Source organism: Bos indicus x Bos taurus, chromosome 3 (assembly GCF_003369695.1).
Source record: "Bos indicus x Bos taurus breed Angus x Brahman F1 hybrid chromosome 3, Bos_hybrid_MaternalHap_v2.0, whole genome shotgun sequence".
NCBI classification, from domain to species: Eukaryota; Metazoa; Chordata; class Mammalia; order Artiodactyla; family Bovidae; genus Bos; species Bos indicus x Bos taurus.
This window is the reverse complement of record NC_040078.1, coordinates 108,237,271-108,264,362: the sequence shown is the minus strand read 5'-3', so window position 1 is coordinate 108,264,362 and position 27,092 is coordinate 108,237,271. Positions and strand designations below refer to the sequence as shown.

Here is a 27,092-nt window from a genome sequence, read left to right as displayed (position 1 = left end):
GTTGATCATTTCTCCTTTCAATGTTATCTATATTTTCCTTGTGGAATTTGGATTAGACACAGAACTCCACGACTGGTCCTCTAATTTTCCCATTTTCCCTTCCAAACTCCACCCACAAGTTTGTTTTCTCTTTCTACTTCTTGGGAGATTTTTTTGACTTTATCTTCCAAATTTTTTATTCACAGTTTAAATTTCAGTTCAACTTTTTTTTTTCCTTCAGTTAGTGTGTGATTTTTATTATTTTAAAATGTATTTATTTTTAACTGGAGGAGAATTGCTTTATAATGTTGTGTTGGTGTCTGCCATACATCAAAAAAATATGGAACACTTCTTGAATTTGCATGTCATCCTTGCGTATGGGCCATGCTAATCTTCTCTGTACCGTTCCAGTTTTGGTATATGCTGCTGAGGCAAGCACAGCTCTCCTGTTTTTAATTTTCTGAGATTCTTTCTTGCTCTGTAACCCACCCCTACCCCCACTTTATAAACCATCCTGTTCTTGTTTTATGAATTAAACATCTCTGAGGTATTAGATGGTGGCATTTTGCCTGTTTATTTGGCTAGCTGAATTATTTCTGATTCCTCCAATCTAGTTGTTCTTGCCCCCTCGCTCTTTCATTCTCCTTCCCTTTTCTTACTTTTTTTTTTGTGCATTTGCTTATTTTTTTTTATCTCTGCATTTCATACAAGAGGCTTTCACTCACTGTCTGGGAATCTTGGCTGCTTATTCTTGTTTAGAGGGAGGCACTAAGAAGCTGATTAAAGACCTGAGGGACAGATTTGCTGACTCACGCATTTCAGTCTGGGTTGATCAGGTATGTGTATGTGTAGAATTTTTCTCAAGGTTCTTTCTTTTTCTCTAGAGAAGAGTCACTTGGACTTCTTCTTAGAAGTGTTCTAGGGGCTGGTCTTCCTATATTTATTTACATATTTTTACTCATTCCCCTGGATTTCAACGTGGCAACTCACCCCTACCTTTGCTGCTGCTTGGTGCCCCTGAATTTAGAGGCTTTCTTGCTCCTCTTCCACAGAGTAAATCTGCCATCTCTTACTGTAGTGGGGAAGCAGGGCTTCCCTGGTGGTTCAGATGGTAAAGAATCTGCTTGCAGTGCAGGAAACTCGGGTTCAATCCCTGGGTCAGGATGATCCCCTGGAGAGGGAAATGACAACCCACTCCAGTATTCTTGCCTGGAGAATCCCATGGACAATGCAGCCTGGCAGACTACAGTCCCATCAGGTTGCCAAGGGTCAGTTTCATGGTTCTCTCAACACAGCCTAAGTTCTGTGAGGAAGAAAGGGAGAATAGACTCTGGGCGCTTGTGGGAGATATTCTTGGCTGTTTAGCCAGCCCTATTTCCTCCCTTCTTTCTGATTTTGTTCACACTTCTCTAATGGCCTTGGCAAGGGATTGGCTTAGGCGTGAGCCTATGGCACAATTCTGGCCAATAGGAACTGATGGGACACTGACTGGGAGCTTCTTAAAGAGTTTCTTTTATTCTTAAAAGGGTTATAGGGACTTCCCTGGCATCTGGTGGTTAACAATCCACCTGCCACTGCAGAGGACATGGGTTCAAGCCTTGGTCCAGGAAGATTCCATGCCATGGGGCAACTAAGCCCGTGTACCCCAACGACAAGCCCACACACCTAGAGCCTGTGCTCTGCAACAAGAGAGGCCACTGCAATGAGAAGCTCACACATCACCAGGAAGAGTAGCCCTTGCTTACTGTAACTAGAGAAAGCCCATGCACAGCCAAATAGATATAAAAATAAATAAATCTTAAAACTTAAAGGAAAAAAAAAGAGGGTTCCAAGACAGCCATTTTCTTTTCTGCATCTGAAGACTGTCACATGGGCATGTGATGCTTAGAACTCTTTCCCTCTGTTTTCAACCATGAGAAGAAGACCAAAGAAACCTCAGACATGATCTGACGCCCTAAGGTCTTTGCACCACTGGATTAACCATCCCTAAAGTTAGCCTAACCCAAAGACCCCTCAAAAAGTGGAGTATAAAAGCCCACAATATTTTAAGTCCCCAAATGGGGTCTGAGACCATCAGAATAAGCATTACCTGAGATCTTACTAGAAATGCAGAATCTTGAGCCTCGCCCTTGACTTATTAAATCAGAATTGAAAGTGAAGTCGCTTAGTCATGTCCAATGCTTTGCAACCCCATGGACTGTAGCTTGCCAGGCTGCTCCGACCATGGGATTTTCCAGGCAAAAATACTGGAGTGGGTTGCCATTTCCTTCTCCAGGGGATCTTCCCAACCCAGGGATCAAACCTGGGTCTCCTCCACTTCAGGCAGATTTTAACCATATGAGCCACTAGGGAAGCCCTTTATTGAATCAGAATCTACATTTTAAAAGAATCCTCAAGGGATTGGTATACTCATTAAAGTTTGTGAAGCACTACTTTAAGCTGTATTTAGCTATTTTTCTTCTTAATTGCAGATTTCCCAGGTGACAGTAGTGGTAAAGACCCTGCCTGCCAATGCAGGAGATGTAAGAGACACAGGTTCAATTCCTGGATCTGGAAGATCCCCTGGAGAGGGGAATGGCCACCCACTCTGATATTCTTGCCTGGGGAATTCCATGGACAGAGGAGCCTGGCATGTTGCAAAGAGTTAGATACAACTGAGCGACTAGATGGCAACCCACTCCAGTATTCTTGCCTAGAGAATCCTGTGGACAGAGGAGACTGGTGGGCTGCTGTCCATAGGGTCTCATAGAGTAGGACATGACTGAAGCGGCTTAGCATGCATGCATGTATTGGAGAAGGAAATGGCAACGCACTCCAGTATCCTTGCCTGGAGAATCCCAGGGAGGGAGGAGCCTGGTGGGCTGCCGCTTATGGGGTTGCACAGAGTTGGACACGACTGAAGTGACTTAGCAGCAGCAGCAGCAGAGCGAATAAACACAACCCACAGCAACCATAAAATAGGAAATCATCCTGGAGTATCCAATTGGGCCTAGTGTATCAAATGAACTCTTAAAAGTATAAAAAGGGGAAGGTAGGTGAGATGAGGCAGAAGAGGACATCTGAGAGATTCTAAGGGTGAGACGAGCTGGACCTGATGTTGCTCACTTGAAGACGGAGGAAGGGGTCACTAGCCAAGATATGCAGAAAGCCTCTAGGTGAGAAAGATCCCCCACTGACAGTTAAAGAGAAAACAGGAGGGACTTCAGTTCTACACTTGCATAAAACTTGAATTCTGCCAACAATCTGGGGTATGGATTCATTCTCAGTGCTTCCACAAGGGAACCTGGTCCTGTGAACATTTTGATTTTGGTCTTGTGTGACTGTAGGCAGGGAACCAGCTGGGCCACACCGTGCTCAGGATTTTTACTTCCAGGACCTGTAAGATAATAGATTTTTGTGCAGTTAAGCTGCTAAGTTTGTGGCAATTTGTTATAACAGCACAGTCAGGGTAGATTGTTCTGTGCAGCTTAAATTTGCTTCTCATTGGCAGCACCCCACTTCAAAGATACAATACATCTTTCTGTCCTAAGGCCGGCCTCAGGACTTCCTCTGATATCACAGAGTCTTCTTGTCACAAAGGAGACCAGAAATGTGAGGAAGTTAATAGCCCTAGAGAAAACTCTCAACCAGCAGATGGAGGGGGGCTGTAGATTATTGGTTTAGTCTTGATCTTCTTAATTCTGGGTGGTATTTGTACACTTCTCAGTGGTCCTGGTAGAACCAAGACCCCATTACCTATAGCAGTGATGCCGAAACCCTGCCTCTGTACACCATCACCAAATTGAATCTCGGAGACAGAGTTTTAGGTAAAGTAAAAAAGAATAGCTTTATGGCTTTGTCAGGCAAAAGTGCTCTCAGTGGGGTAATGTCCTCAAAGCTGTGCACCCCAACCTGGACAGGGTAGCTGCTGCTGCTACTGCTAAGCCGCTTCAGTCGTGTCTGACTCTGTGTGACCCCATAGATGGCAGCCTACAAGGCTCTCCCGTCCCTAGGATTCTCCAGGCAAGAACACTGGGGTGGTTTGCCATTTCCTTCTCCAATGCACGAAAGTGAAAAGTGAAAGTGAAGACGTTCAGTCGTGTCCGACTCTTAGCAACCCCATGGACTGCAGCCTACCAGGCTCCTCCGTCCATGGGATTTTCCAGGCAAGAGTACTGGAGTGGGTTGCCATTGCCTTAAGAGAAGTTTTATCATAATGGTTCAAGAAGGAGGGCGTGATCAGCTTGCAGACATTCTTCTGATTGGTTGGTTAGTGGTGAGGTAACTGAAGTTAGCATTTTCAACATTTTGGTTCCAACTGGTCTAGGGTCTGCATGCTTGTGGGCTGCACACAGTTAACTTCTTTCACCTGGTGGGGGATTCAGTATCTGCAAAACGGCTCAAAGATATTATTATGTATATCCCTTATGTATATCCCTTGAGGGGGCACCAGGATCCTGTCCCATGGCTGCATTATTTTTTTTATTGTATTAAATGTGCAGATCAATTTTTTTTTTTTAGTTGGAGTATAATTGCACTATTGTTTCTTGATTCTTCCTCCCTTTTCTCTGCATCCCCTCCTTCCCTGATTAGCAACCATTTGAACCTGTCCTCTGGAACTCAGGGAAGGTCGTGGAGGCTGAATGGGCCTATTTCCTCCAAACAAGAAACAGAGACCACAGAGAGGCTTTTGTGCCCAGGAGCCCTACGGGGTCCTGCTTGGTGTCAGCAGCAACTTCCATAATACATCATTAGACTGGCTTTTCTTTCTTTCCTGTCTCATTCTCCTCAGTCCCTCACACTTGGTTCCAAGAATCTCCTCCCAAAGACCTCCCTGCTCCCAAGTCCCTTTTCCAGTCTCTGCTTGAGATTGACAGGTGTAAAAGTTAGTAAAAGGAAACCTAAGTAAAGTGGAGTCAGAAGATGCAAAGGTGGAGCTCTCTGCATGTGCCATTCATTCTCCATCAGCACAGACCCCCACAGGAAGAGAAGGCGCAGTGCTTCTCCAAGGCGAAGTGACGCTGCTTCATTATACTGCCAGCAGGGGCAAACCGTGCAACCGCGACAGCGGGCCAGGACTCAAACCTGACTAGAACCCACTGTTATTATTGATTTAATTTTTAAAACAACTTTTGGCTGTGCTGGGTCTTTGTTGCTGCATGGGCTTTTCCCTAGTTGTGGTGAGTGGGGGCTACTCTGTTGTGGTCCAGGGGTTTCTCGTTGTGGTGGCTTTCTTGTGAGCACAGGTGCTGGGCATGCAGGCTTCAGTCTCTGCAGCACGCAGGCTCAGTAGTTGTGGCTCTTGGGCTCAGTAGTTGTGGCGCACGGGCTTAGTTGTTCCTCAGCATGTAGTATATTCCTGAACCAGGGATCGAACCCACGTCTCCTGCATTGGCAGATGGATTCTTTACCACTGAGCCACCAGGGAAGCCCCCCACCGTCTTTTAATTGAGATCACAAACCTGGTCTCAGGACTTAATAAAGCTCAAGTTCTTGATGTCTCATTACAGAAAGAATTCATCAAGAGACAAAAGTGATAGATAAATAGTGGATCTATTTAAAAAGAAACACACTCTATAGAGTATAGGCCATTTTACAAGGTGAGAGGCCCTCAAATATGGGGTGGTTAGCTTTTATGGGCTGAGTAATTTCATAGCTAATGAGTGGGAGGATTATTCCAACTATTTCTGGGAAGGGGTAGGGATTTCTAGTAATAGGGCCATTGCCCACTTTTGGGGCTTTTATAGTTAGCTCTGAACTGTCACATTGCTGGTGGGTGTATCATTTATCATACGAATGCATTATATTTTCATGCTAATATATTATAATGAGGCTCAAGTTCCATTTGGAAGTAAAATCTTCTGCCATCTTAGACCTAGTTAGTTCAAACCAGTTTATATAATGTCCGACAGCTATTTTCTAATGGCAGAAAACAAAGAGGAACTAAAGAGCCTGTTGATGAAAGTGAAAGAGAAGAGTGAAAAAGCTGGCTTAAAACTCAACATTCAAAACACTAAGATCATGGCATCCAGTCCCATCACTTCATTGGAAATAAATGGGGAAACAATGGAAACAGTGACAGACTTTATTTTGGGGGGCTCCAAAATCACTGCAGATCGTGACTGCAGCCATGAAATTAAAAGATACTTGCTCCTTGGAAGAAAAGCTATGACCAACCTAGACAGCATATTAAAAAGCAGAGACATTACTTTGCCGACAAAGGTCCATCTAGTCAAAGGTATGGTTTTTCCAATGGTCATGTATGGATGTGAGAGTTGGACTATAAAGAAAGCTGAATGCCAAAGAGTTGATGCTTTTGAACTGTGGTGTTGGAGAAGACTCTTTAGAGTCCCTTGGACTGCAAGGAGATCCAACCAGTCCATCCTAAAGGAAATTAGTCCTGAATATTCATTGGAAGGACTAATGCTGAAGCTGAAGCTCCAATACTTTGGCCACCTGATGCGAAGATCTGACTTATATGAAAAGACCCTGATGCTGGGAAAGATTGAAGGCAGGAGGAGAAGAGGACAACAGAGGATGAGACAGTTGAATGGCATTATCGACTCGATAGACATGAGTCTGAGCAAGCTCTGGGAGTTGGTGATGGACAGGGAAGCCTGGCATGCTGCAGTCCATGGGGTCGCAAAGAGTTGGACACAACTGAGTGACTGAACTGACAGCTATGTCGTTCTTTTAAAGATTTGCCCTGTCCCCTTCCCTCCTATTTCAGCAGAAATATTTTCTCTTTGCCTGGCAACAACTCAGCCAATAAGAGTGGCACAACTAAGTCATTGAAAAGCCACTATAGTTCAAACTACCAGTTTCCTCCAGTGGATTTTTTGTTTATAGTGGAAGTGAAAGTCACTTAGTCATGTCCGAGTCTTTGTGACCCCATGGCCTATACAGTCCACGGAATTCTCCAGGCCAGAATACTGGAGTGGGTAGCCTTTCCCTTCTCCAGGGGATCTTCCCAACCCAGGGATCAAACCCAGGTCTCCTGCATTGCAGGCAGATTCTTTACCAGCTGAGCCACAAGATTTTGTTTATAGGGGCCCCTCCCAACTCTCCCTTCCCTATGGTTTCCTCTCCTTTGTTTTACCAAGACTTACATGTGGTTCTCCAAACACTTGCTTGTCCCAAATTGCAATTCATTGCTGCTCCTGAATAAACCTATTTTTCAGATGAAACAACTGGCTGTTTCACTGTTTTAAGTTAATATGGGCAACCAGTAAAGTCTGCTCCGTGAGCTCATCTTGCTTAGAATCAAAAGGTAACTTATTAGACTATTTCAGTGTCTCACACTGAAACCAGGCCTCAAGGAAAACAAACCAGGAATGCCATACCACTAAGTTCTTCTCTGTTCCTTGTTTCCGCTCTTTTAATAGCATTACCTTTTGAGAGAAAGACTGAATCTATCCTCAGCACCAAAGAGAAAAATTCCAAAGAAGGATTGTAATCGAAGACCCTCAGGTCAGTGTTTTTGATTGGTCAAACGGGAAACAAGGTGTATGTCTGTTCATCTTGGGTCAGAGTTCCAGTCTTGGATCAAGCCATTATGGATGGGTGGTAGTGTCAAGGACTCCATGCATGGCCACTGGGGACCACTATTGCATTGCAGGGCAGTCCCAGAAATAGTGAAATGATTGACAGCTGGGGAACCTTCCCACTGGTTATCTAAAACCACTACTGCTAAATCGCTTCAGTCGTGTCCGACTCTGTGCGACCCCATAGACGCCAGCCCATCAGGCTCCACCATCCCTGGGATTCTCCAGGCAAGAACACTGGAGCGGGTTGCCATTTCCTTCTCCAATGCATGAAAGTGAAAAGTGAAAGTGAAGTGTCCGACTGTTGGCGACCCCATGGATTGCAGCCTACCAGGCTCCTCCGTCCATGGGATTTTCCAGGCAAGAGTACTGGAGTGGGGTGCCATTGCCTTCTCCTCTAAAACCACTACGCATTCCCAATTCTCTTCCTCTTTAATGATTCTTGTTCAGTTTACTTCACATGTTCTTCCTGTGCCCAACCCTTATATGCTGGTATTCCTGAGAGGCTCATCCTTATTCTTTTCCTCTTACTCATTTCCAAAGTCATCTAATTCCATTAGTCATTTAATTCCATCTAATGTCCAGAAGACAGTATGGTCTTCTCCCCAACATTTAATTAACTCCAAAAATTTTATCTAATCCAGTCATGGTCATTCCATTCCCCCATGGCAAAATAGCGCATATATATGGAATTTAGAAAGATGGTAACAATAACCCTGTGTACGAGACAGCAAAAGAGACACGGATGTATAGAACACTCTTATGGACTCTATGGGAGAGGGAGAGGGTGGGAAGATTTGGGAGAATGGCATTGAAACATGTAAAATATCATGTATGAAACGAGATGCCAGTCCAGGTTCGATGCACGATACTGGATGCTTGGGGCTAGTGCACTGGGACGACCCAGAGGGATGGTATGGGGAGGGAGGAGGGAGGAGGGTTCAGGATGGGGAACACATGTATACCTGTGGCGGATTCATTTTGATATTTGGCAAAACTAATACAATTATGTAAAGTTTAAAAATAAAATAAAATTAAAAAAAATCTGTTTGGGTCGAACAGGCCTAAATCATATTAGATCAATGTAATTCAAGGAAATGCTTGCTTAGGACTTCTGGAAGGCAGCTTTGCTCACCACCATACCACCAATGCTGCTTTGGACTGCTGGGAAAGAGAAATCAGTTTTACTGTTTTTTGTTGAATGGCAAAAGGAAGCATGTAGCCTCAGCTGTCTGTGGCCATCATTTTGTGTTTTGAGTGGAGCTAGTTTTGGTATGAAGTCGATGATGGGGACAGCAGAGCAGTGAGATAAAAGCCTCTCAGGTCCCTGATGACATTGTTGAACCAGAGCATCTGCCCACTCTGCTCTCCTACTGGATTTCCTGCATTGTGAGATGGTATATTTCCACATTGGGTAAGCCAGTTTGACTCAGATGTTTGCTATTGGAGCGGAAATTAAAATTCTACTTGATTCACACTGTTTTTTTCTCTTTTTTATTTTTTATTGACATTTAGTTGAATGATAATGTTGTGTTAATTACTGCTGTACAGCAAAACGACTCATAGGGACATATTCTGTACAGCAAAGTATACATAGATACACATCCTATTTCATATCCTTTTCCATTATGGTTTACTACTGGATATTGAATATAGCTCCCCATGCTACACAATAGGACCCTGTTGTTTATCCATCCTCTATATACCAGTTTGCATCCACTAATCTCAAAGTCCCACTGCAACCCTCGCCCACCCTCCTCTCCCTTGGCAACCACCAGTTTCTGTCCCTCATTCTGTCTCTGCTTCATAGGTAGGTTCCTTTGTATCATACTTTAGATTCTGCATGTAAGTAATATCATATGGTATTTTTCTTTCTCTTCCTGACTTACTTCACTTAGTATGATAATCTAGTTGTATCTATTTGTAAGGCCTCCTCAGACAGCCATTTTGCTTTTTTGCATTTCTTTTTATTGGGGTTGGTCTTGATTCCTGTCCCCTGTACAATGTCACGAACCTCCATCCATAGTTCATCAGGCAATCTGTTAATTATTTCTTAAATCTATTTCTCACTTCCACTGTACAGTCATAAGGGATTTGCTTTAGGTCATACCTGAGTGGTTTTCTCCACTTTCTTCAATTTCAGTCTGAATTTGGCAATAAGGAGTTCATGATCCGAGCCGCAGTCAGCTCCTGGTCTTGTTTTTGCTGACTGTATAGAGCACTCAGCAGTGGCCACAGGACTGGAAAAGGTCAGTTTTCATTTCAATCCCAAAGAAAGGCAATGCCAAAAATGCTCAAACTACAACACAATTGCACTTATCTCACATGCTAGTAAAGTAATGCTTAAAATTCTCTAAGCCAGGCTTCAGCAATATGTGAACCGTGAACTTCATGTTCGAGCTGGTTTTAGAAAAGGCAGAGGAACCAGAGATCAAATTGCCAACATCTGCTGGATCATGGAAAAAGGAAGACAGTTACAGAAAAACATCTATATCTCCTTTACTGATTATGCCAAAGCCTTTGACTGTGTGGATCACAATAAACTGTGGAAAATTCTGAAAGAGATGGGAATACCAGACCACCTGACCTGCCTCTTGAGAAGCCTATATGCAGGTCAGGAAGCAACAGTTAGAACTGGACATGGAACAACAGACTGGTTCCAAATAGGAAAAGGAGTACGTCAAGGCTGTATATTGTCACCCTGCTTTATTTAACTTCTATGCAGAGTACATCATGAGAAATGGTGGGCTGGAAGAAGCACAAGCTGGAATCAAGATTGCCGGGAGAAATATCAATAACCTCAGATATGCAGATGACACCACCCTTATGGTAGAAAGTGAAGAGGAACTCAAAAGTCTCTTGATGAAAGTGAATGAGGAGAGTGAAAAAGTTGGCTTAAAGCTCAACATTCAGAAAACGAAGATCATGGCATCTGGTCCCATCACTTCATGGGAAATAGATGGGGAAACAGTGGAAACAGTGTTAGACTTTATTTTTCTGGGCTCCAAAATCACTGCAGATGGTGATTGCAGCCATGAAATTAAAAGACACTTACTCCTTGGAAGGAAAGTTATGACCAACCTAGACAGCATATTAAAAAGCAGAGACATTACTTTGCCAACAAAGGTCCGTCCAGTCAAGGCTATGGTTTTTCCAGTGGTCATGTATGGATGTGAGAGTTGGACTATAAAGAAAGCTAAGTGCTGAAGAATTGATGTTTTTGAATTGTGGTGTTGGAGAAGACTCTTGCGAGTCCTTTGGACTGCAAGGAGGTCCAACCAGTCCCTCCTAAAGGAGATCAGTCCTGGGTGTTCATTGGAAGGACTGATGCTGAGGCTGAAACTCCAATACTTTGGCCACCTCATGTGAAGAGCTGACTCATTGGAAAAGACCCTGATGCTGGCAAAGATTGAAGGCAGGAGGAGAAGGGGAAAACAGAGGATGAGATGGTTGGATGGCATCATCGACTCGATGGACATGGGTTTGGGTGGACTCCGGTTGTTGGTGATGGACAGGGAGGCCTGGCATGCTGTGGTTCATGGGGTCACAAAGAGTCAGACACGACTGAGCGACTGAACTGAACTGAACTGAGTTGTATCTATGTTGCTGCAAATGGCATTATTTCATCCTTTCTATGGCTTGGTAGTAGTCCATTGTCTATATACACCACATCTTCTTTATCCTTTCATCTGTTGATGGAAATTTAGTTTGCTTGACTATTATAGGTTTTGACTATTAGAAATAGTGTTGCTGTGAACACTGGGGTGCATGTATCTTTTTGAGTCAGAGTTTTCTTCAGATATATGCCTAGAAGTGGGATTGCAGAATCATATTATAATTCTTTTTTAGTTTTTTTAAAAACCTCCACACTGTTTTCCATAGTGTCACCAACAGTGTAGAGGGTTCCCTTTTCTCCGCACCTTCTCCAGCATCTGCATAGCATTCCTTCTTGCTAAGGAATCACATGGGGCTTTGATCTGGATTATGTAAACTGTCAGCAATACATCATTTAGTGTACAGGTCTAACTCTGCCTTGATTTCTAATGGGTGAAACAGTTCTCAGAGATTTCTGAGAGGCTCTTCCCAGCTTCTGGTCCTCAAATTCTGCTCAAATAAAATTTTCCATTTCTGTCTTAGATCACCTGGTTAACTTTTCAGCAACACTACCATGAATTCTCTCGAATGCAGTTTCTCGGGCTCCCAAACTACCCACATTTCCCAGTCTTGCTCCTCCTCTTCCTGGGGTTCCTAAAATTCACTTACTCGTGAAACAAGAATCCAGTGCCTACTACTATGCCAAGCTCTATTTTAGATACTGTAGATATAGTTGCTCATGAAACAAATTTACTGTCTTCATGGACCAGAGAAGGAGGCAGACATAAACAAAACTTTTTCTGAATAAGTGAAATAATGAATAATGCAGAGTTCGGACTTAACGTTGAGTGGAAAACTTATCATTGTCTACAGAATATTACACCAAAGTATTCACTCCACAAGCAACCCTGGGAACTGAGTGGCAGACCCTGTTCTTCAAGCCCTTGGGTTCTTAAACGGTGAATGTGACCCAGTGTCTGCCCTCTGCAGCTCGGAGTCCCGAAGGAACTTCCAGCAAGTGTTCAGTGTTAATTTTGTTCGGCCCTGCAAAAGTGCTTTATGGTAGCCATCTCATTTAGGCCTCACTGCTGAAGCTGAAACTCCAATACTTTGGCCACCTCATGCGAAGAGTTGACTCATTGGGAAAGACCCTGATGCTGGGAGGGATTGGGGGCAGGAGGAGAAGGGGACGACAGAGGATGAGATGGCTGGATGGCATCACTGACTCGATGGATGTGAGTCTGAGTGAACTCCGGGAGTTAGTGATGGACAGGGAGGCCTGGCGTGCTGTGATTGATGGGGACGCAAAGAGTCGGACATGACTGAGCGACTGAACTGAACTGAACTGAACTCTAGGAGGTTGTCCAAGGACAGAGTGCTTGGGATAGCTGGGTCGGGAACAGGCAGGGTGGACAAGAGTTCTGGCAAGGAGACAGTCGTGATCTTTGGACTAAGGCCCGGTCCGTGTGACCTTGTGTAAGTCACGGTCTCCCTCGTTCTCGCAGGCTCTCGCCAGGGTCTGTAGTGTTTTCTCTGGGGTTTTCCCGACGCTCCTTTAACTCGGGATTCATATTCTGCCTGGGGTGTTTGAGAAAAAGTCCGAGGGACGCGGGATCTGGGGCAAAGAAGGAAGATCTCTGAGATAGGCAGAGAAGGTGAAGTCAGTTAAGAGGGTACAGCGGGGAAGGAGGTCACTGGACAGAACTATGACAGACACTGCTTTCTTCCCCACCTTGCCCTCTGCTCCCACGCCCTCCAGCGCCATCGCCCAGACCTTCTCTTGGGCTGCGGAAGGAGAGCGGCCTTTTTTCCGCAGCGGGTTCCTCCAGCGCTGCCCCAGGCTGAAAGGCGACAAATCCTCCGTGAGCCGTCCGCTTGACTCAGACCCCGGGTCCTTGGCCAGGGATCTCTCAGCTCGGCCACTCTCGGTCTGGGTCCCCGTCCACTCCCCCCGCGGCTCGCGACCGCTTGGTCTGCGCCGCCTGCATTCTCTGTGTGCGGGGCCCGCCCGCACTGCGGGGGAGAGGCGGGGAGCCGCCCACGCCGCTCTCGGCGTCGCCGTCTCCCTGGGACGCGCGCCGGCTGCGCGACGCGCGGGAGCCGGGCGGGCAGCCATGGCCCGGCGCGCGCGGAGGTAGCCCGGCGGGACGCGGGGAGCGCGGGGGCCGCCATGGCCCGGCGGCGGCGCCGCGCCTGCATCGCGCTGTTCTTGGTGCTGCTCTTCGCCTTCGGCACCCTCATGGGCCTCCGCACGCTCAAGGCTCCGGACGGACTCCCGGCGCTGGGCCCAGGCCTGGAGCTGGCGCCCTTTGAGCGACACCCGGAGGGGGCCCCCGCGCCAGCCGCCCGGGCCCCGGCCGCCCCCGCCGCGCCGCCGCCGCCGCCGCCCCGCACCGCGGGCCCGGGCAGCTCCCCAGGGCCGGCCCCAGCAGAGGCCGAACCCGCCCCGGGGCAGAGTCTGCGCGTCTACTCGGACCTGCACGCCTTTTACTACTCGTGGTACGGGAGTCCCGGGCGCGAAGGCCACTACATTCACTGGGACCACGTCATGGTGCCGCACTGGGACCCCAAGATCTCGGCCAGCTACCCCCGCGGCCGCCACAGCCCTCCTGATGACTTGGGCTCCAGCTTCTACCCGGAACTGGGGCCCTACAGCTCCCGGGACCCCGACGTGCTACGGGAGCACATGACCCAGCTGAAGGAAGCCGCCATCGGTGAGCTTCCCCCTCCCCCATCGCTCGGGCCCCCAGCCTCACCCTTCTTCGTTCCCACACCCCAACTTCCACTGCTCCTATCGCCGGGCCTTTGGTCCCCCTCACTCAGCCTGGCTTCTTACCCCTTCTCTTCCAGAACTCTAATTCCATGCTCACCAAGAGGCACCGCCCCCATCTCTTGAATTCCGACCCCTCCACCTCTACCGTCTGACAACCCCCCGCCCTCACTTCCCAATTCCAGGGCCCTTTCCGAGGGCGGAGCTGCTGGGAGGGTCGGTGGAAGGCGTTTGCACCAGGGCTGTCCCAGGGACAGTGAGGAGAGGAGGGCAGTCTTCATGTCTGTTGGGCTTCTAGGTTTGGGTAAGTGAGCCCTGGGTACTCTGGCCCGGAAGGAGTCTGGAGATCAAAGCAGTAGCACCTGGGATGGCCTCTGCTTTCACACCAGGGACAGGGTAGAGCCTCAGCCCTTGCTACTTTTTCTGGCAGCAGAAAGGAAAGTTTGCACATGTTGTATGACAGACCCTGTTCTATTTGCAGTAAGGGGCCTGGGGGCTTTTTCATCAGATACTCTGCTTGGATAGAAGTCCATCTGTAGGCAGGCTGGGGTGGGGAAGCTGACATTTCAGATTTTGTCACTGAATTCTGCTGGATTTTACAGTACATTTCAATTTCTCTGGAACCGGTTAATGAGTGTGGAGGAGAGGGGGAACTGAATGCCAGAGACAATGGTGGGATGTATTCACAAATAGCACAGAGGCTGTCCCTCAGGACAGACAGAGGGTTGACAGTTGAGACAAATGTTATTTCCACAAGAAGGGTAAGATGACCTCTACTCAGGGCTCTTCTCCCTCAGAGATACTCCTCTCCTCCAGAGATAGGGCTGTGGATTCCTATCTTCCAGGTGGATGAGGCATTGTCCATCCATTCCCCTTTGTTTAACTACTTGCTAACGCAGGCCAGAGGCTGGCTGGGCTCTAAGGCTCCTTCCTGGCCTGAAACGTTAGGGCTCCTGCAGCCATGGAGCTTCAGCACCACAGGCGTGGACAGCTCCAGGGCTCCGGCTCAGGGCTCTGATCTGCAAGAAAAGAACCTGGCAGGAGCATCAATCAAGATTTCATTCAGAAACCATTTGGCAGTTGGAGATGGTTTGTGAGGGAGCACATCTCTGTTGTGAGGCATTGTGTGTCTCTGAAGTATCCTCTGTGTTGTGTCTCAGGCGTCCTTGTCCTGTCCTGGTACCCACCTGGCATGGCTGATGATAACGGGGAACCTTCAGATGACCTGGTGCCTGCCATTCTGGACACCGCCCATCAGTACAACATCCAGGTGAGTCTCCAGGAAGAGGTCAAATGCTCTCTAGCCCATGCTGGAGATGTCCCTTCCTCCACCACAGGGATGGCGCCTCTTGGCATTAGTCCAGGTACACATATACATAGTAAATGTGATGCTGGGAGATAGGGATCTAATAAATACTGCCTGTGTCACTCTTTATTTTTTGAATTCTGGAAAAAATACTTTGGGGAAAATAAATAGAGGATAAATGGGGGACTAAATAAATATCACTCGGAAGAGAAGAGAAAGGCAAGGGAGAAAGGGAAAGATATACTCAATTGAATGCAGAGTTCCAGAGAATAGCAAAAAGAGATAAGAAAGCCTTCTTAAGTGAACAATGCAAAGAAATAGAGGAAAATGATAGAGTGGGAAAGACTAGAGATCTCTTCAAGAAAACTGGAGATATCAAGGGAAGATTTCATGCAAGGATGGGCATGATAAAGGACAGAAATGGTAAGGACCTAACAGAAGCAGAGGAGATTAAAAAAGGTGGCAAGAATACACAGAAAAACTATGAAAAAGTCTTAATGACTCAGATATTCACCATGATGTGGTCACTCACAGAGAGCCAGACAGCCTGGAGGGTAAAGTCAAGTGGGCCTTAGGAACAAACGTACTACGAACAAAGCTAGTGGAGGTGATGGAATTCCAGCTGAGCTATTTCAGATCCTAAAAGACAATGGTGTCAAAGTGCTGCACTCAAAATGCCAGCAAATTTGGAAAACTCAGCAGTGGCCACAAGACTGGAAAAAGTCAGTTTTCTTTCCAATCCCAGAGAAGAGCAATACCAAAAAAATGTTCAAACTACCATACAATTATGCTCATTTCACAACTGAAGTGACTTAGCAGCAGCAGCAGCACATGCTAGCAAGGTACTTCTCAAAATACTTCAAGCTAGGCTTCAGCAGTACATGAACTGAGAACTTCCAGATGTGCAAGCTGGATTTAGAAAAGGCAGAGGAACCAGAGGTCAAATTGCCAACATTCATTGGATCATGGAGAAAGCAAGGGAATTCCACAAAAACATCTACTTCTGTTTCATTGACTATGCGGAAGCCTTTGACTGTGTGGATCACAACAAACTGGAAAATTCTTAAAGAGATGGGAATACCAGACCACCTTACCTGTCACCTTGAGAAACCTGTATGCAGATCAAGAAGCAACAGTTAGAAGCATACATGGAACAATGGACTGGTTCAAAATTGGGAAAGGAGTACATCAAGGCTGTATATTGTCACCCTGCTTATTTAACTTCATGCATAGTGCATCATGTGAAATGCTGGGCTGGGTGAGTCACAAGCTGGAATCAAGTTTGCCGGGAGAAAGATCAACAACCTCAGATGTATATACAGATGATATCACTCTAATGGCAGAAAGTGAAGAGGAACTAAAGAGCCTCTGATGAGAGTGAAAGAGAAGAGTGAAAAGCTGGCTTAAACTTCAACATCCAAAAACTAAGATCATGGCATATGATCCCATCACTTTATGACAAATAAAAGGGGAAAAAGTGAAAACAGTGATGGATTTTATTTTCTTGGGCTCCAAAATCACTGCAGATGGTGACTGCAGCCATGAAATTAAAAGATGCTCGCTCCTTGGAAGAAAAGCCATGACAAACCTCGACAGAATATTAAAAAGCAGAGACATTATTTTGCTGACAAAGTTCTGGATGGTCAAAGCTATGATTTTTCCCATAGTCATGTACAGATGTGAGTGTGGGACCATACAGAGGGCTAAGTGCCAAAGAATTGATGCTTTCAAACTGTGGTGTTGGAAAAGACTCTTGAGAGACCCTCAGACTGCAAGACCAAGCCAGATCAAACTTCTTTCCGCAGTTTCAGGCAGCTAGTGCCGATCACTGGGAGCTGGCACATTAAGTTGAAATCTATTAGCTTGCAATAGCCCATCGGAATGATTCCTAAGGCTCTGCTGTGGGAGGTGGAGAAACTTCTCACTTCTCTTTTTTGGGCCTGAAGGGCAGTGATTGCTTTTATTTCCATTATGCCCACCACTGCCAGGTCTCTCCTGAATGCTGCCTCTTCCTCAGGCCATGGCTGGAGCACAGGCTTTGTAGGTTTTGCCCCTGGACAGACGCTCACCTGACCAATGTCCCTTGTGTCTGTGGCAGGTGGCCTTCCACATCCAACCCTACAAGGGCCGAGATGACATCACTCTGCATGACAACATCAAGTACATTATTGACACGTAAGGCTCCAAGGCTTGGATTTTGGTGGGGATCAAAATGGGGGCAGGGATAGGTTTGGAGGTGTAGGTCAAGAGACAAAAGGGCAGAATGCCTGTGTCCCCAGCATCTAAAAAGAGTGAAACAGTACTGGGCTTGGAGACAGCAAGCTGGGATTGCATTCTGGTTCTGTGGTCTCCATATTGTGATCAGAAGCAAGCCTCTTAACCTTTGAGCCTTGTGAGAGTTGTTTAGTCACTAAGTCATGTCTGACTCTTTTGTAACCCCATGGATCACAGCCTGCCAGGCTCCTGTCCATGGGATTCTTCAGGCAGGAATATTGGAGGGTTGCCATTTCCTTTTCCAGGGGATCTTCCTGACCCAGGGATTGAAACTGCATCTCTTGCATTGGCAGGCGAGTTCTTTACCATGGAGCCACCAGGGAAGCCCTTTGTGAGAGTTACATAAGCTAATATATGTGAAAAGTGGCTTGTAAATGGCTTGCATCTATCATTCATTCATTCATTAAAAAAATATTTATCAAGTCCCTTCCAGTGTCCAGGCACTGTCCTAAGTCCCAGTTGTTTAGCAAATGTATAGGGCTAGCAGAGTTCACAACCTAGTGTGTGTTTGGGGTACAGTGGAGCAGACAGTAGTTATAGACAACAAAACAAATAGTGATCCATACTATGAAAAAGTAATAACAGAATAAAGCAGAGTAATGTGTTAAGAATGTGCTCAAGAAATGGCTTTAGAATGAGTGTTCAAGTGAGCTTCTCTAAGACATGTGAGCCAGCATTTAAATGAGGAGTCAGCTGTGCAGAGATCTGGGACAGACAGAAAACACCATGAAGAGGGCTGTCAGATGCAAAGGGCATCCGATGGGACAACTCTTGACAGCAGCCAGTATAACTGGAATGTAGAGGTAGATGGGGTCATAGCAGGAATGGAGGTGGGCAGGGCACATCAAGTGGGTGGGGCTTTGCTGGTCTCGGTAAGGAGCAGTGAGATCTGATTCACACTTTAAAAAGATACTGGATTAAGCACAGCCAAAAAATGAATAAATAAGAGGCTGGATTATAGGGAGATGGAAGTAGGAGCCTGGAGACCAGTTAGGTGGCTGTCAGTATAGTCCAGATGGAAGATGGTGGAGCAGGGATAAGTGGTTGTAATTTGTTGTGTTAATCACTCAGACTGTTGGCAACCCCCATGGACTGTAGCCCGCCAGGCTCCTCTGTCCACAGAATTCTCCAGGCAAGAATACAGGAGTGGGTTGCCATTCCCTTCTCCAGAGGATCTTCCCAACCCAGGGATCAAACCTGGGTTTCCCACATTGCGGGCAGATTCTTTACCGTCTGAGCCACCAGGGAAGTCCTGGGACAGGGAAGTGAGGCTTCAATAGAGGAATGACAAAGCTGGGGGGAGAGAACTGGGTTCTTGCTTACAGGCATGATGAGTCCAACTGTGGAGTCCAGCTGGATCCAAAATTGTGCTTGGGCATCAGGAAAGGTCTCATGCATGGCCAGTCCTCTGGGTGTGTGGGCTTCTTTCCTCTTAGGCTGCTGGCTCAGCCTTTTCTTTTTCCTGCTCCTCAGGTATGGCTCCCATGGTGCATTTTACCGCTACAAGAACAGCATGGGTAAGAGCCTCCCGCTCTTTTATATCTACGACTCCTACCTGACGTCCCCTGAGGCCTGGGCCCACCTCCTGACACCAAACGGGCCCCACTCAATCCGCAACACCCCCTATGACGGGGTCTTCATAGCGCTGCTGGTGGAGGAGGGCCACACCCATGACATCCTGGCTGCTGGATTTGACGGCATGTACACCTACTTCGCCTCCAACGGTTTCTCCTTCGGCTCCTCCCATCAGAACTGGAAAGCTGTGAAGAACTTTTGCGATGCCAACAACCTCATGTTCATTCCCAGCGTGGGGCCTGGCTACATTGACACCAGCATCAGGCCTTGGAACAACCACAATACGCGGAACAGGGTCAATGGCAAGTACTACGAGACAGCCCTGCAGGCAGCCCTGACTGTGAGGCCTGAGATTGTCTCTATCACCTCTTTCAATGAGTGGCACGAGGGCACCCAGATTGAGAAGGCCATTCCCAAGAAGACGCCGACTCGGCTGTATTTGGACTACCTGCCTCATCAGCCCAGCCTGTACCTGGAGCTGACGCGCCGCTGGGCGGAGCACTTCATCAAAGAAAAGGAGCAGTGGCTGATGTGAGGTGCCTCGGAGCCAGGGCGGGAGGTGCTGAATCCCAGCCTCTCTGGAAGATGGCACCACAGGGGGCTCGGCTGAGGTTATAGGCACTTGCTCCCGAGTCAGCAGCTAGGTGCTTCTGGGCCCGTCAAGTCAGGGCCCATGGGGAACAGAGCTAGTTCCTCAGGCAGGTGGGTGTCCTGCAGGGATGGGAAAACTAGGGGGTGTTCCAGAGTGGGAACCCCAGGGGCTGGCAGGGGACTGCACTTAGCCCCAGGCAGCTCCACGTCGTCAGTCAGAACACTTTAAACAATTCCTTCTAGCTTGGAACTCAGCTGGTTGGTGTTGTGGAGTCACCAAGTCACTGCTCACAGAAGGGTGTCAGGGCTCTGGGCCAGCATGCACCTGCTCTTCTGCCAGCCTGTGTCCTCCCCAGGCCTCCCTCCCACATCGGCTGTCTTCCCCAAGTTAAGAAACCATACTTAAGACTTTATAAAAGGGAACATTCTCAGTTTAAGCTCTTCCCAGTAGATTCCCAGACCTGATTATCAGGATATAATCCTGAGCATTCGCACATTTATTCAACACACCCTCGGCGAGCACCTTACCACGTGCCAGGTGCTGGGGGAAAACCTGACCAGGAATGGTTCCTGTCTTCCTAAACTTACAGGAGCCAGCTTTCCTTTTTCCTTCTTTGGTGTGGCCTTGTAGCTAGTGCCTGAGCACAGCTATGAGTTTTTCCTTTTATCAGCTTTGCCCGCTGCTGGGAGTTCACTTCATTTTCCTCGAAGAAAACACCTCTGTGCTCCAGAGCTTTCACTTTCCTAGATGATTATTTAGCTCCAGGAGAGGACTAGGACACTCCCCATCCCCATTAGCTGCCTGAATTGAATGAGGCCCACTCACTAGAGCCGTTTTCAGTGCTACTGTGATTTGTATTAAATATGACGTGTTGTTCCTATTCTCCAGCCAGGTTTCCTTTTGCTCCTTCAGGTCAACAAACTCTGACCCCTCAGTCAGATTCTGTGATGAACTGCCAAGTGGGATGGGCTGGCTACCACATTAACACAATGGAAAAGCCGAGTTTGCTTAAGAAATTAGTAGTTTCAACAAGACTTTTAGAGGGAATATTTAGCAAACCAAGGCTTATTTACAAACTAATATGCTAATTGCAGGGATCCTCAAAGCAGGCCCTGGGACACCCTCTTGTCAAGATTCTTAAGATCTACTTGAAAACATACATTCGAAACCACTGTATTGAGTTTATGGGCTTAAGACTGAATCCTAATTCTGAGAACTGGGATGTGAGGGGGGAGGGGAGGAAGTGGGCCCTACTGGTCATCACAAGGACTCCCCAGTACCTGTTTAGTAACAGGTACTAAACCCCACCAATGGATGGGGCAGGCTTGGTCACTTTGCTGTGATTCAGTTGGGGAAAGAAACCAAGGCAGGCAGGGACAGGTGAAAAGGGCTGGATGGTGACCTGGAGTAATTTACAAGGGAGTGACAATGAGGCTTCATCTCACACATACACATTTTTAAAGACACTACGGTCAGACCAGGGGGAAGGGGCAATAATTCTCACACACTGCTGATGGTAATGCAACTTGATTGAGTTCTTTTGAAGGCTAACCTGTATCAAGAGCCATAAAAATGTCCATATACTTGGACCCAGTAATCCTACACCAAGGAAATAATTCAAAAGAAGAAAAATAAAACATTTACAAAGATGTTTAATAGCATTCTTTTCTATTAACGAAAAAACAAAGTTCAAATGCCCAACAATAATTATGTGTAATACTTTATATATATATATATAAATACTGCAGAGTAGACACTGGATTTAAATAAAGGTATTACAGGTATAAATCACAATTTGTATTATGAATAAATAAGAAAAAAGGGGCTAAAAAAAAGATTTTCCAACATTCTTTAATAATTTGGACACCCCTCCCCAACCGAGCTTACTTCCCATCATTAGACCGAAATGATGACTCTGCCAGGCAATTACAGCACAGAACCAGCCCTGGTCCAGAGGAAGCAGTGTTTGGCCTATGGCTCCACAGGTTTTATCCTAATCTGGTTCCAGCTTCAGAAGCACAAAGTGCCTTTGGTCTCCTGAGACTCTTAAAGAAGCATCAACTGATGCACTAGCTGATTTGGACCTTAAATGCCACTACCCCCCAGAGAAGAGGCTCTCATTAGATTGCAAACTGGTTATTTTTCAAAAATCAAAGGAAGAAGAAACCTGTTATCTGAACCAGGCCAAACTAGGAATGGACTTAAAATTTCTATTCACCTTTTAGCTAATATAGGAAATTATAGATACTCCCAAACCAGGTGTGAGGCTTAACCAGCAGCTTCTGAGTTCTGGTCTATACAGTTCAGAAAGAAACTCTGCCTTAAAAGGTCAGACTACTAACACTGTAGCCCTAGCAGCCTCTGCAAATGAGGCCTTGCCAACCACCAGCAGTCGGACACATAGTGTCCAGCACCAGCCCTTGGGCCTTCCCTCCTCCAGAGTGTCACCAGCAGGATCCATGTGAGGGGAGCAGCCCATACTCCTGGAGGATGGCTGAAGTACTTTCAAGGGCACTGGGGAGGAAATGGAGGACAAGTTAGGGTGTGACTTCTTAAAGCCCCGAGCCCACCAGAGTCTGGACATCAGGGACCTCTAAACTCTTTGTAATATGCTCTGTTCATCAAACCCGTGATGGACCCTTTGAATCCTGAAAAAGCCAGAAAACACTAGCAAACTTAGTTCCACTCCACCCACCAGCTCTCCAAACTTCCCACCCCACTCAGGGCAAGATAGGAGGGGCAACTTTTTTTTTTCCCTCCTGGTCAAGGCACTTTTGTAAATTGCATTTCACAACCCCCGCTCAAATCCTACCCCTGTGCCACAGGAAAAAAAAAAGAGACTCACCAACCAGGACGAATGATGCCAAACTTTCCAGGCACAGACAAGTCAACCACAGTTGAGCCTAGTCGACACTCTGGGCTCTGGCCGTCCCCAATTGGTCCCCCATCAATGATCAGGGACAAGTGAGGCCACAGGTCCTGGAATTCCTGAGAAGAGGGAGAGGCATCTGCAATGTCACACACGCACAAGGCATATATGCAGAGGCCACACAGCTCTAAAGCAGCAGGCATCTTCCTCTAAGCAGGGGAAGGAAACTCAGGGTCAGCTGTAACAAAGACACTGCATTTGTACCCAGGATACCACATCCTATGAGGTTTGGAGCTCCCCCACGTTAGCACCCCAAGGAACACCTATTGAGAGCTTAAAGACAATCTTGCTATGGCAAGAGGAAATTCCACACACTGCTTCAGTTTGGGAGGGAGGAGTAAAATGACTGAAGACCTCAGTGGGAATCCAAAGCTGTAGGCTCTACCCTTGACTTTCCACCAAACTCTGTGTGACTGTATGCAAGTTATTTTATCCAGGGCTATAAAAGGGCTAGACTGGATGGTCACTAAAGGTCCCTCCAGGCCTACCACTCTAATCCTGAATCTCAGCAGAACTCTGGATCAGGGTAGCAAAGAGAAAACAGGTGGACTCAGCAAGTGCATGCCATTGGCACTCAATCCCTGGGCTGTGGAAAGGAGTTTCCCTTCAGAGCTGTGGACTGAATTGTTAAATGACCTAGCTTGTAGCAGAGCTAAGAGAACAGAAAAAGGAGTCCCTGGGATAAGTGACTTAACTTTTCAGTCTTCTGCTGAGGCGGGGAGCGGGGGAGAGAAAAAAACATACTTATTATGTCTCTTATTGTTAAAAAGACACTACTGGAAAAAAAAATCAATTCTCCCCCTTGATTCTCCAACTTTAAAACTTTTCTGAGGTTATTCTGGATTTCTCCCACCTCTGCCAAATGGGCACACTTCCTACTATTAACCCAAAAGGGTGGCTTTCCTGCCAGGCAATTCCAGTGAACCATCATCATCCGCCCCCGGCCCCGCCATGCCCTGTTCAGAGGAAACTGTGGCCTGGCTGATGTTTCTGCAGGGAGGACTGGGTTTACTCTCACCTCAACATTCAGAGAGCTGGACTGGGAGCTGAGGTTGGCACTGGTGAGAGCGAGTGGCCCCCCAAACATCTGGGCCAAGTCCTGCATGAAGGCGTGGTCAGGAATCCGGATGCCTACAAGCTATGAGGCAAGGAGAAAGGGGTCATAAAAAGGTTGGAAGGGGTGGGGAATGGGCCTGGCATGGATCCTAGCGAAAGCCAATGGCAGGACACAAGAGAAAATCTGACTCACAGGAGTGAAAGGATTCAGGTCCTTGTTGAGCTCCTCTGAGCGTTCCATCACCAGGGTCACTGGTCCTGGCAACAGGTCCTTCAGGAGCCCCTCAGGTACTCTCACGTGGCAGTACCTGGGAAACAAGGGGGCGCAAATCCAACCAAATGAAAGGCACTGCTGGTCCTATTCCAGAACCTAGGAAGATCTAGGAAAGGTGACCTGAGGGACTACAGTGGGATCCGCCTGTCTCGCCTTTCACCCCCAAGAGCTTGAGCAGAAAGCAGGGCTCCAGAGGAGCACCCCAGGCTTGGATCCCACAGGTCTCTAGTCTGGGAGACTACAACAGCTGCACCGCTACCGGGCTCCGAGTTTTATTTTCTACAAAGTACTCCCTCTGTTAATTTAAGCTACCGTGCTCCCCCTTTTTTAAGCCGTAGGAGTACCCCCACCCCAGTATCACAAAAAACGCCAGGACCATAGGGCCTCCGCCTGCCTCTTTCCGGAGAAGGCAATGGCACCCCACTCCAGTACTCTTGCCTGGAAAATCCCATGGACAGAGGAACCTGGTAGGCTGCAGTCCATGGGGTCACTAAGAGTCGGACAGGACTGAGCGACTTCACTTTCACTTTTCACTTTCATGCATTGGAGAAGGAAATGGCAACCCACTCCAGTGTTCTTGCCTGGAGAATCCCAGGGACGGGGGAGCCTGATGGGCTGCCGTCTATGGGGTCGCACAGAGTCGGACACGACTGAAGCGACTTAGCAGCAGCAGCAGCAGCAGCTGCCTCTTTCAGCGCCGAGTCCCCGATCACGTTCAAGGCCTGGCAGGCGCTAAGTGCTCCATACACATTTCCAGTTCCGGATTCCTGGGTGAGCCTGGACAAGCCCCTCCCGCTCTCTGCGCCTCAGTCTCCCAAGCCTGTCACCGGAAACCCCTCCCGCGGTGCCGCCCCCAGCGGGGCCGGGTCGGGGCGGCCTCACCTGTAGACGTCGGCCACGCGGCCCAGGCATACGGCCAGCGGCTTGGTCTCGCTGCGGCCCTTGACACGGTACACGGCGCCCAGTGCTTCCGAGCAGCTCGCCGAGCAGGCCAGGCCGTACAGCGTATCGGTGGGGACGGCCACCACGGCGCCTGCGCGCAGCTCGGCCACGGCGGCCCGGAGCGCCTCGGTCCAGCCGCCGCGCTCCGGGTTTGCGGCCCGCCCGGCCCCGCTCCCCGGGAGCCGCAACAGCCGGGCCCCCGGCGTCGGGCTTGGTGAGCGAAGGAGGCGCCCGCTCCGGGCTGAGCCCGCCGGTCCCTCGCTCAACCCCATGCTGGCAGCCACCACGGCCCTCAGCCCCCTGCACGGACGTGCCGGAGACATCCGCCCAGGCCCGCTTCCGGGAGGAAGTGACGCGTCCAGTCATCTTCCGGTCCAGGAGGCTCGGCCCCACCTCCGCGCCGGGCAACTTAAAGGGACCGCGACCCCCAAGAGGATTGAAGGAGACCGGTGGGGACGGGGCGGGGCGCTGCTTTGCAGAGTCCTAGCGCAGCGCTGGGGGCCGGGGGGTGGGGGCGGCCGAAAGGGGGGCGGTGGTCGGGCCGCGCAGGCGGAGATGGAATGGGGCCCGGGCTCAGACTGGTCACGGGGGTGAGAGGGGGCCCGTCGGGGCGGGGGGAAGGGGTTCTGACCCGGCGCAAGCGCCGGCCCTGACCGTCTGTCTCGCTCTCTCCCGGGCAGGGAGGCTGCCGGCGTGGACCGTGGGAAGGCGGGGCTGGGGCTCGGCGGGAGGCCACCCCCGCAGCCGCCCCGGGATGAGCGCGCCCAGCAGCTGCTGGACGCCGTGGAGCAGCGGCAGAGGCAGCTCCTGGACACCATCGCCGCCTGCGAGGAGATGCTACGGCAGCTGGGCCGCCGGCGCCCGGAACCGGCTGGTGGCGGGGTCAGTGCCCACCCCGGGCTGGGCCTGGGAGGTGGGGACTGCCCACTGGCCGCACTTGCTAAGCCCTGGCTTCCCCTGGAGGGTGGACGAGTGTCCCCACTGCTTAACCCCCTACTGCCTTTCATCTGGACGAGAGGCTTTGAAAAAGTTAAGTGCTATCCATAGCCAAACGGCCATCTCTTTCGGGGCCTAATCCAAGGCCTTTCCTCCCAACCTCACTTTTTCTTTTCTCTTTCTTTTTTTTTCCCCCTGTTCCAATCAGAATGTCTCAGCCAAACCTGGAGCGCCCTCCCAGCCAGCTGTCTCCTCCAGAGGTGGCTTTCCAAAGGATGCTAGCGATGGAGCTGCGGAGCCTTGACCATCCCCGAGCCGGGCGCCCTATCTTCTCTCCCTCCCCGGGGCTGGTGGCTGGACTCTGAACAACTCCCTTTCAATAAAGGGGCCAGTCTTCACTGGCAATGGCTGGTATTTGGCTGTCAGCCTGGGGAGGCAGCTCTGCTAGCAGCTGGGTTCACTCCCACTTCATCCTGGCTGAAGGCAGTGCTGAGCTCTGAAATGTAGCTGACGAATGAATACCCAGTCTGATTACCCAGATTTGGGCAGACCAGCAGTGCTCGCCAGAATTATCTGGCCTGTTCTGGGGGATCCAGGTGGTGTTACATGTCCATTTCATGCTTTGGGGGCTCCTAGCCCCACAAAACACTTTTAGCAGAGCCTTTATTAAAAGGAATCCTGCAGACTCTCCTGGTGACCGACCTTTCCTTTCTGTCCCCTCTAAAAACTCTGATGCCTGGGGAGTGGGGAAGTGGTTGAAAACTGTCAGCCATGGGTAGGGTTGGGAAGAAATGCCACAGATACTACCAGATTTAAATAAGCATTTAATTAGGATTTCATTAGTATTTAATATTGCTTTTTTCAATTCCAAAAAGTTAAATTTTCACTTCTTAGCAGATATTTTAAAGTACAATATTAAGTTTATACAAAATGAGCAATTAAGCAAACACCATTATTTCACATTCTTCAAAAATACAAATTCATATTTATTCTTTTTTGGGTTTAGAGGTTTCTTCCTTTGGAAGTACTGAACCTGTAACGTTTTCATATCGCTCAGTGGAAGTCCGTTGTTCCCATGTTTCACAAATAAATTTGGTAGGCTTTTACATAATCCAAATAAAACTATTTGGGATTTTAAAAAACTTTCAACCAAGACCTCTGGCCAATGACTAGTGTGTGTCAAAAAAAGAAGGTTGTTGTGGGTCCTGCCTCTCCTGGCCAGAAAATCTGAGCCAGAGATTCAGCAAAACCCTGTTTCCAGCCACCTTCCCCAAACAGGAACTAGGAGTTTACAGGGAAAAATAACAGCCACCTTGAATTCCGACCTCCCACCCCCATATTC

General features: G+C 48.3%; 3 protein-coding genes and 1 non-coding gene across 6 annotated transcripts; 2 read left to right on the top strand and 2 right to left on the bottom strand.

Moving 5' to 3' along the window:
- Window positions 1-313: 313 nt before the first annotated feature.
- LOC113890568 lies at window positions 314-416 on the bottom strand. The gene has a single exon (XR_003510532.1). It is a non-coding gene; the product is annotated as a U6 spliceosomal RNA (small nuclear RNA).
- A 12,765-nt stretch (window positions 417-13,181) lies between these two features.
- On the top strand, window positions 13,182-21,260 carry MANEAL (mannosidase endo-alpha like). 3 transcript variants are annotated; one of them, XM_027537778.1, is made up of 4 exons: window positions 13,182-13,810; window positions 15,027-15,136; window positions 17,271-17,347; window positions 18,920-21,260. In XM_027537778.1, the coding sequence occupies exons 1-4, from the start codon at window positions 13,267-13,269 to the stop codon at window positions 19,554-19,556; spliced, it is 1,368 nt and encodes a 455-aa protein (XP_027393579.1). In that variant the 5' UTR covers window positions 13,182-13,266; the 3' UTR covers window positions 19,557-21,260. The 3 variants fall into 3 exon arrangements, with proteins under 3 accessions (XP_027393579.1, XP_027393580.1, XP_027393581.1); XM_027537779.1 differs by lacking the exon at window positions 17,271-17,347 and having other exon boundaries at window positions 13,722-13,810; XM_027537780.1 differs by lacking the exons at window positions 13,182-13,810; window positions 17,271-17,347 and adding an exon at window positions 13,958-14,170.
- Window positions 21,246-25,228, bottom strand: YRDC (yrdC N6-threonylcarbamoyltransferase domain containing). Its single transcript, XM_027537781.1, has 5 exons — window positions 24,755-25,228; window positions 23,792-23,906; window positions 23,561-23,680; window positions 22,459-22,601; window positions 21,246-22,127 (listed from the first exon to the last, which is right to left on the bottom strand). The coding sequence occupies exons 1-5, from the start codon at window positions 25,135-25,137 to the stop codon at window positions 22,058-22,060; spliced, it is 831 nt and encodes a 276-aa protein (XP_027393582.1). The 5' UTR covers window positions 25,138-25,228; the 3' UTR covers window positions 21,246-22,057.
- A 49-nt stretch (window positions 25,229-25,277) lies between these two features.
- On the top strand, window positions 25,278-26,435 carry C3H1orf122 (chromosome 3 C1orf122 homolog). The gene is made up of 3 exons (XM_027537782.1): window positions 25,278-25,404; window positions 25,495-25,696; window positions 25,959-26,435. The coding sequence occupies exons 1-3, from the start codon at window positions 25,370-25,372 to the stop codon at window positions 26,052-26,054; spliced, it is 333 nt and encodes a 110-aa protein (XP_027393583.1). The 5' UTR covers window positions 25,278-25,369; the 3' UTR covers window positions 26,055-26,435.
- Window positions 26,436-27,092: the final 657 nt, after the last annotated feature.

Coding starts and splice junctions, on each gene's coding strand:
- MANEAL (XM_027537778.1), top strand. CDS start 13,267: ATGGCCCGGCGGCGGCGCCGCGCCTGCATCGCGCTGTTCTTGGTGCTG. Junction 15,137..17,270: donor CCCATCAGTACAACATCCAG/GTGAGTCTCCAG, acceptor TGTCTGTGGCAG/GTGGCCTTCCACATCCAACC. Junction 17,348..18,919: donor ATCAAGTACATTATTGACAC/GTAAGGCTCCAA, acceptor CCTGCTCCTCAG/GTATGGCTCCCATGGTGCAT.
- YRDC (XM_027537781.1), bottom strand. CDS start 25,137: ATGTCTCCGGCACGTCCGTGCAGGGGGCTGAGGGCCGTGGTGGCTGCC. Junction 23,681..23,791: donor ACCTGAATCCTTTCACTCCT/GTGAGTCAGATT, acceptor CTTGCCTCATAG/CTTGTAGGCATCCGGATTCC. Junction 22,602..23,560: donor CCAGCTCTCTGAATGTTGAG/GTGAGAGTAAAC, acceptor CCCTCTTCTCAG/GAATTCCAGGACCTGTGGCC.
- C3H1orf122 (XM_027537782.1), top strand. CDS start 25,370: ATGGAATGGGGCCCGGGCTCAGACTGGTCACGGGG. Junction 25,405..25,494: donor GGCTCAGACTGGTCACGGGG/GTGAGAGGGGGC, acceptor TCTCCCGGGCAG/GGAGGCTGCCGGCGTGGACC. Junction 25,697..25,958: donor CGGAACCGGCTGGTGGCGGG/GTCAGTGCCCAC, acceptor TGTTCCAATCAG/AATGTCTCAGCCAAACCTGG.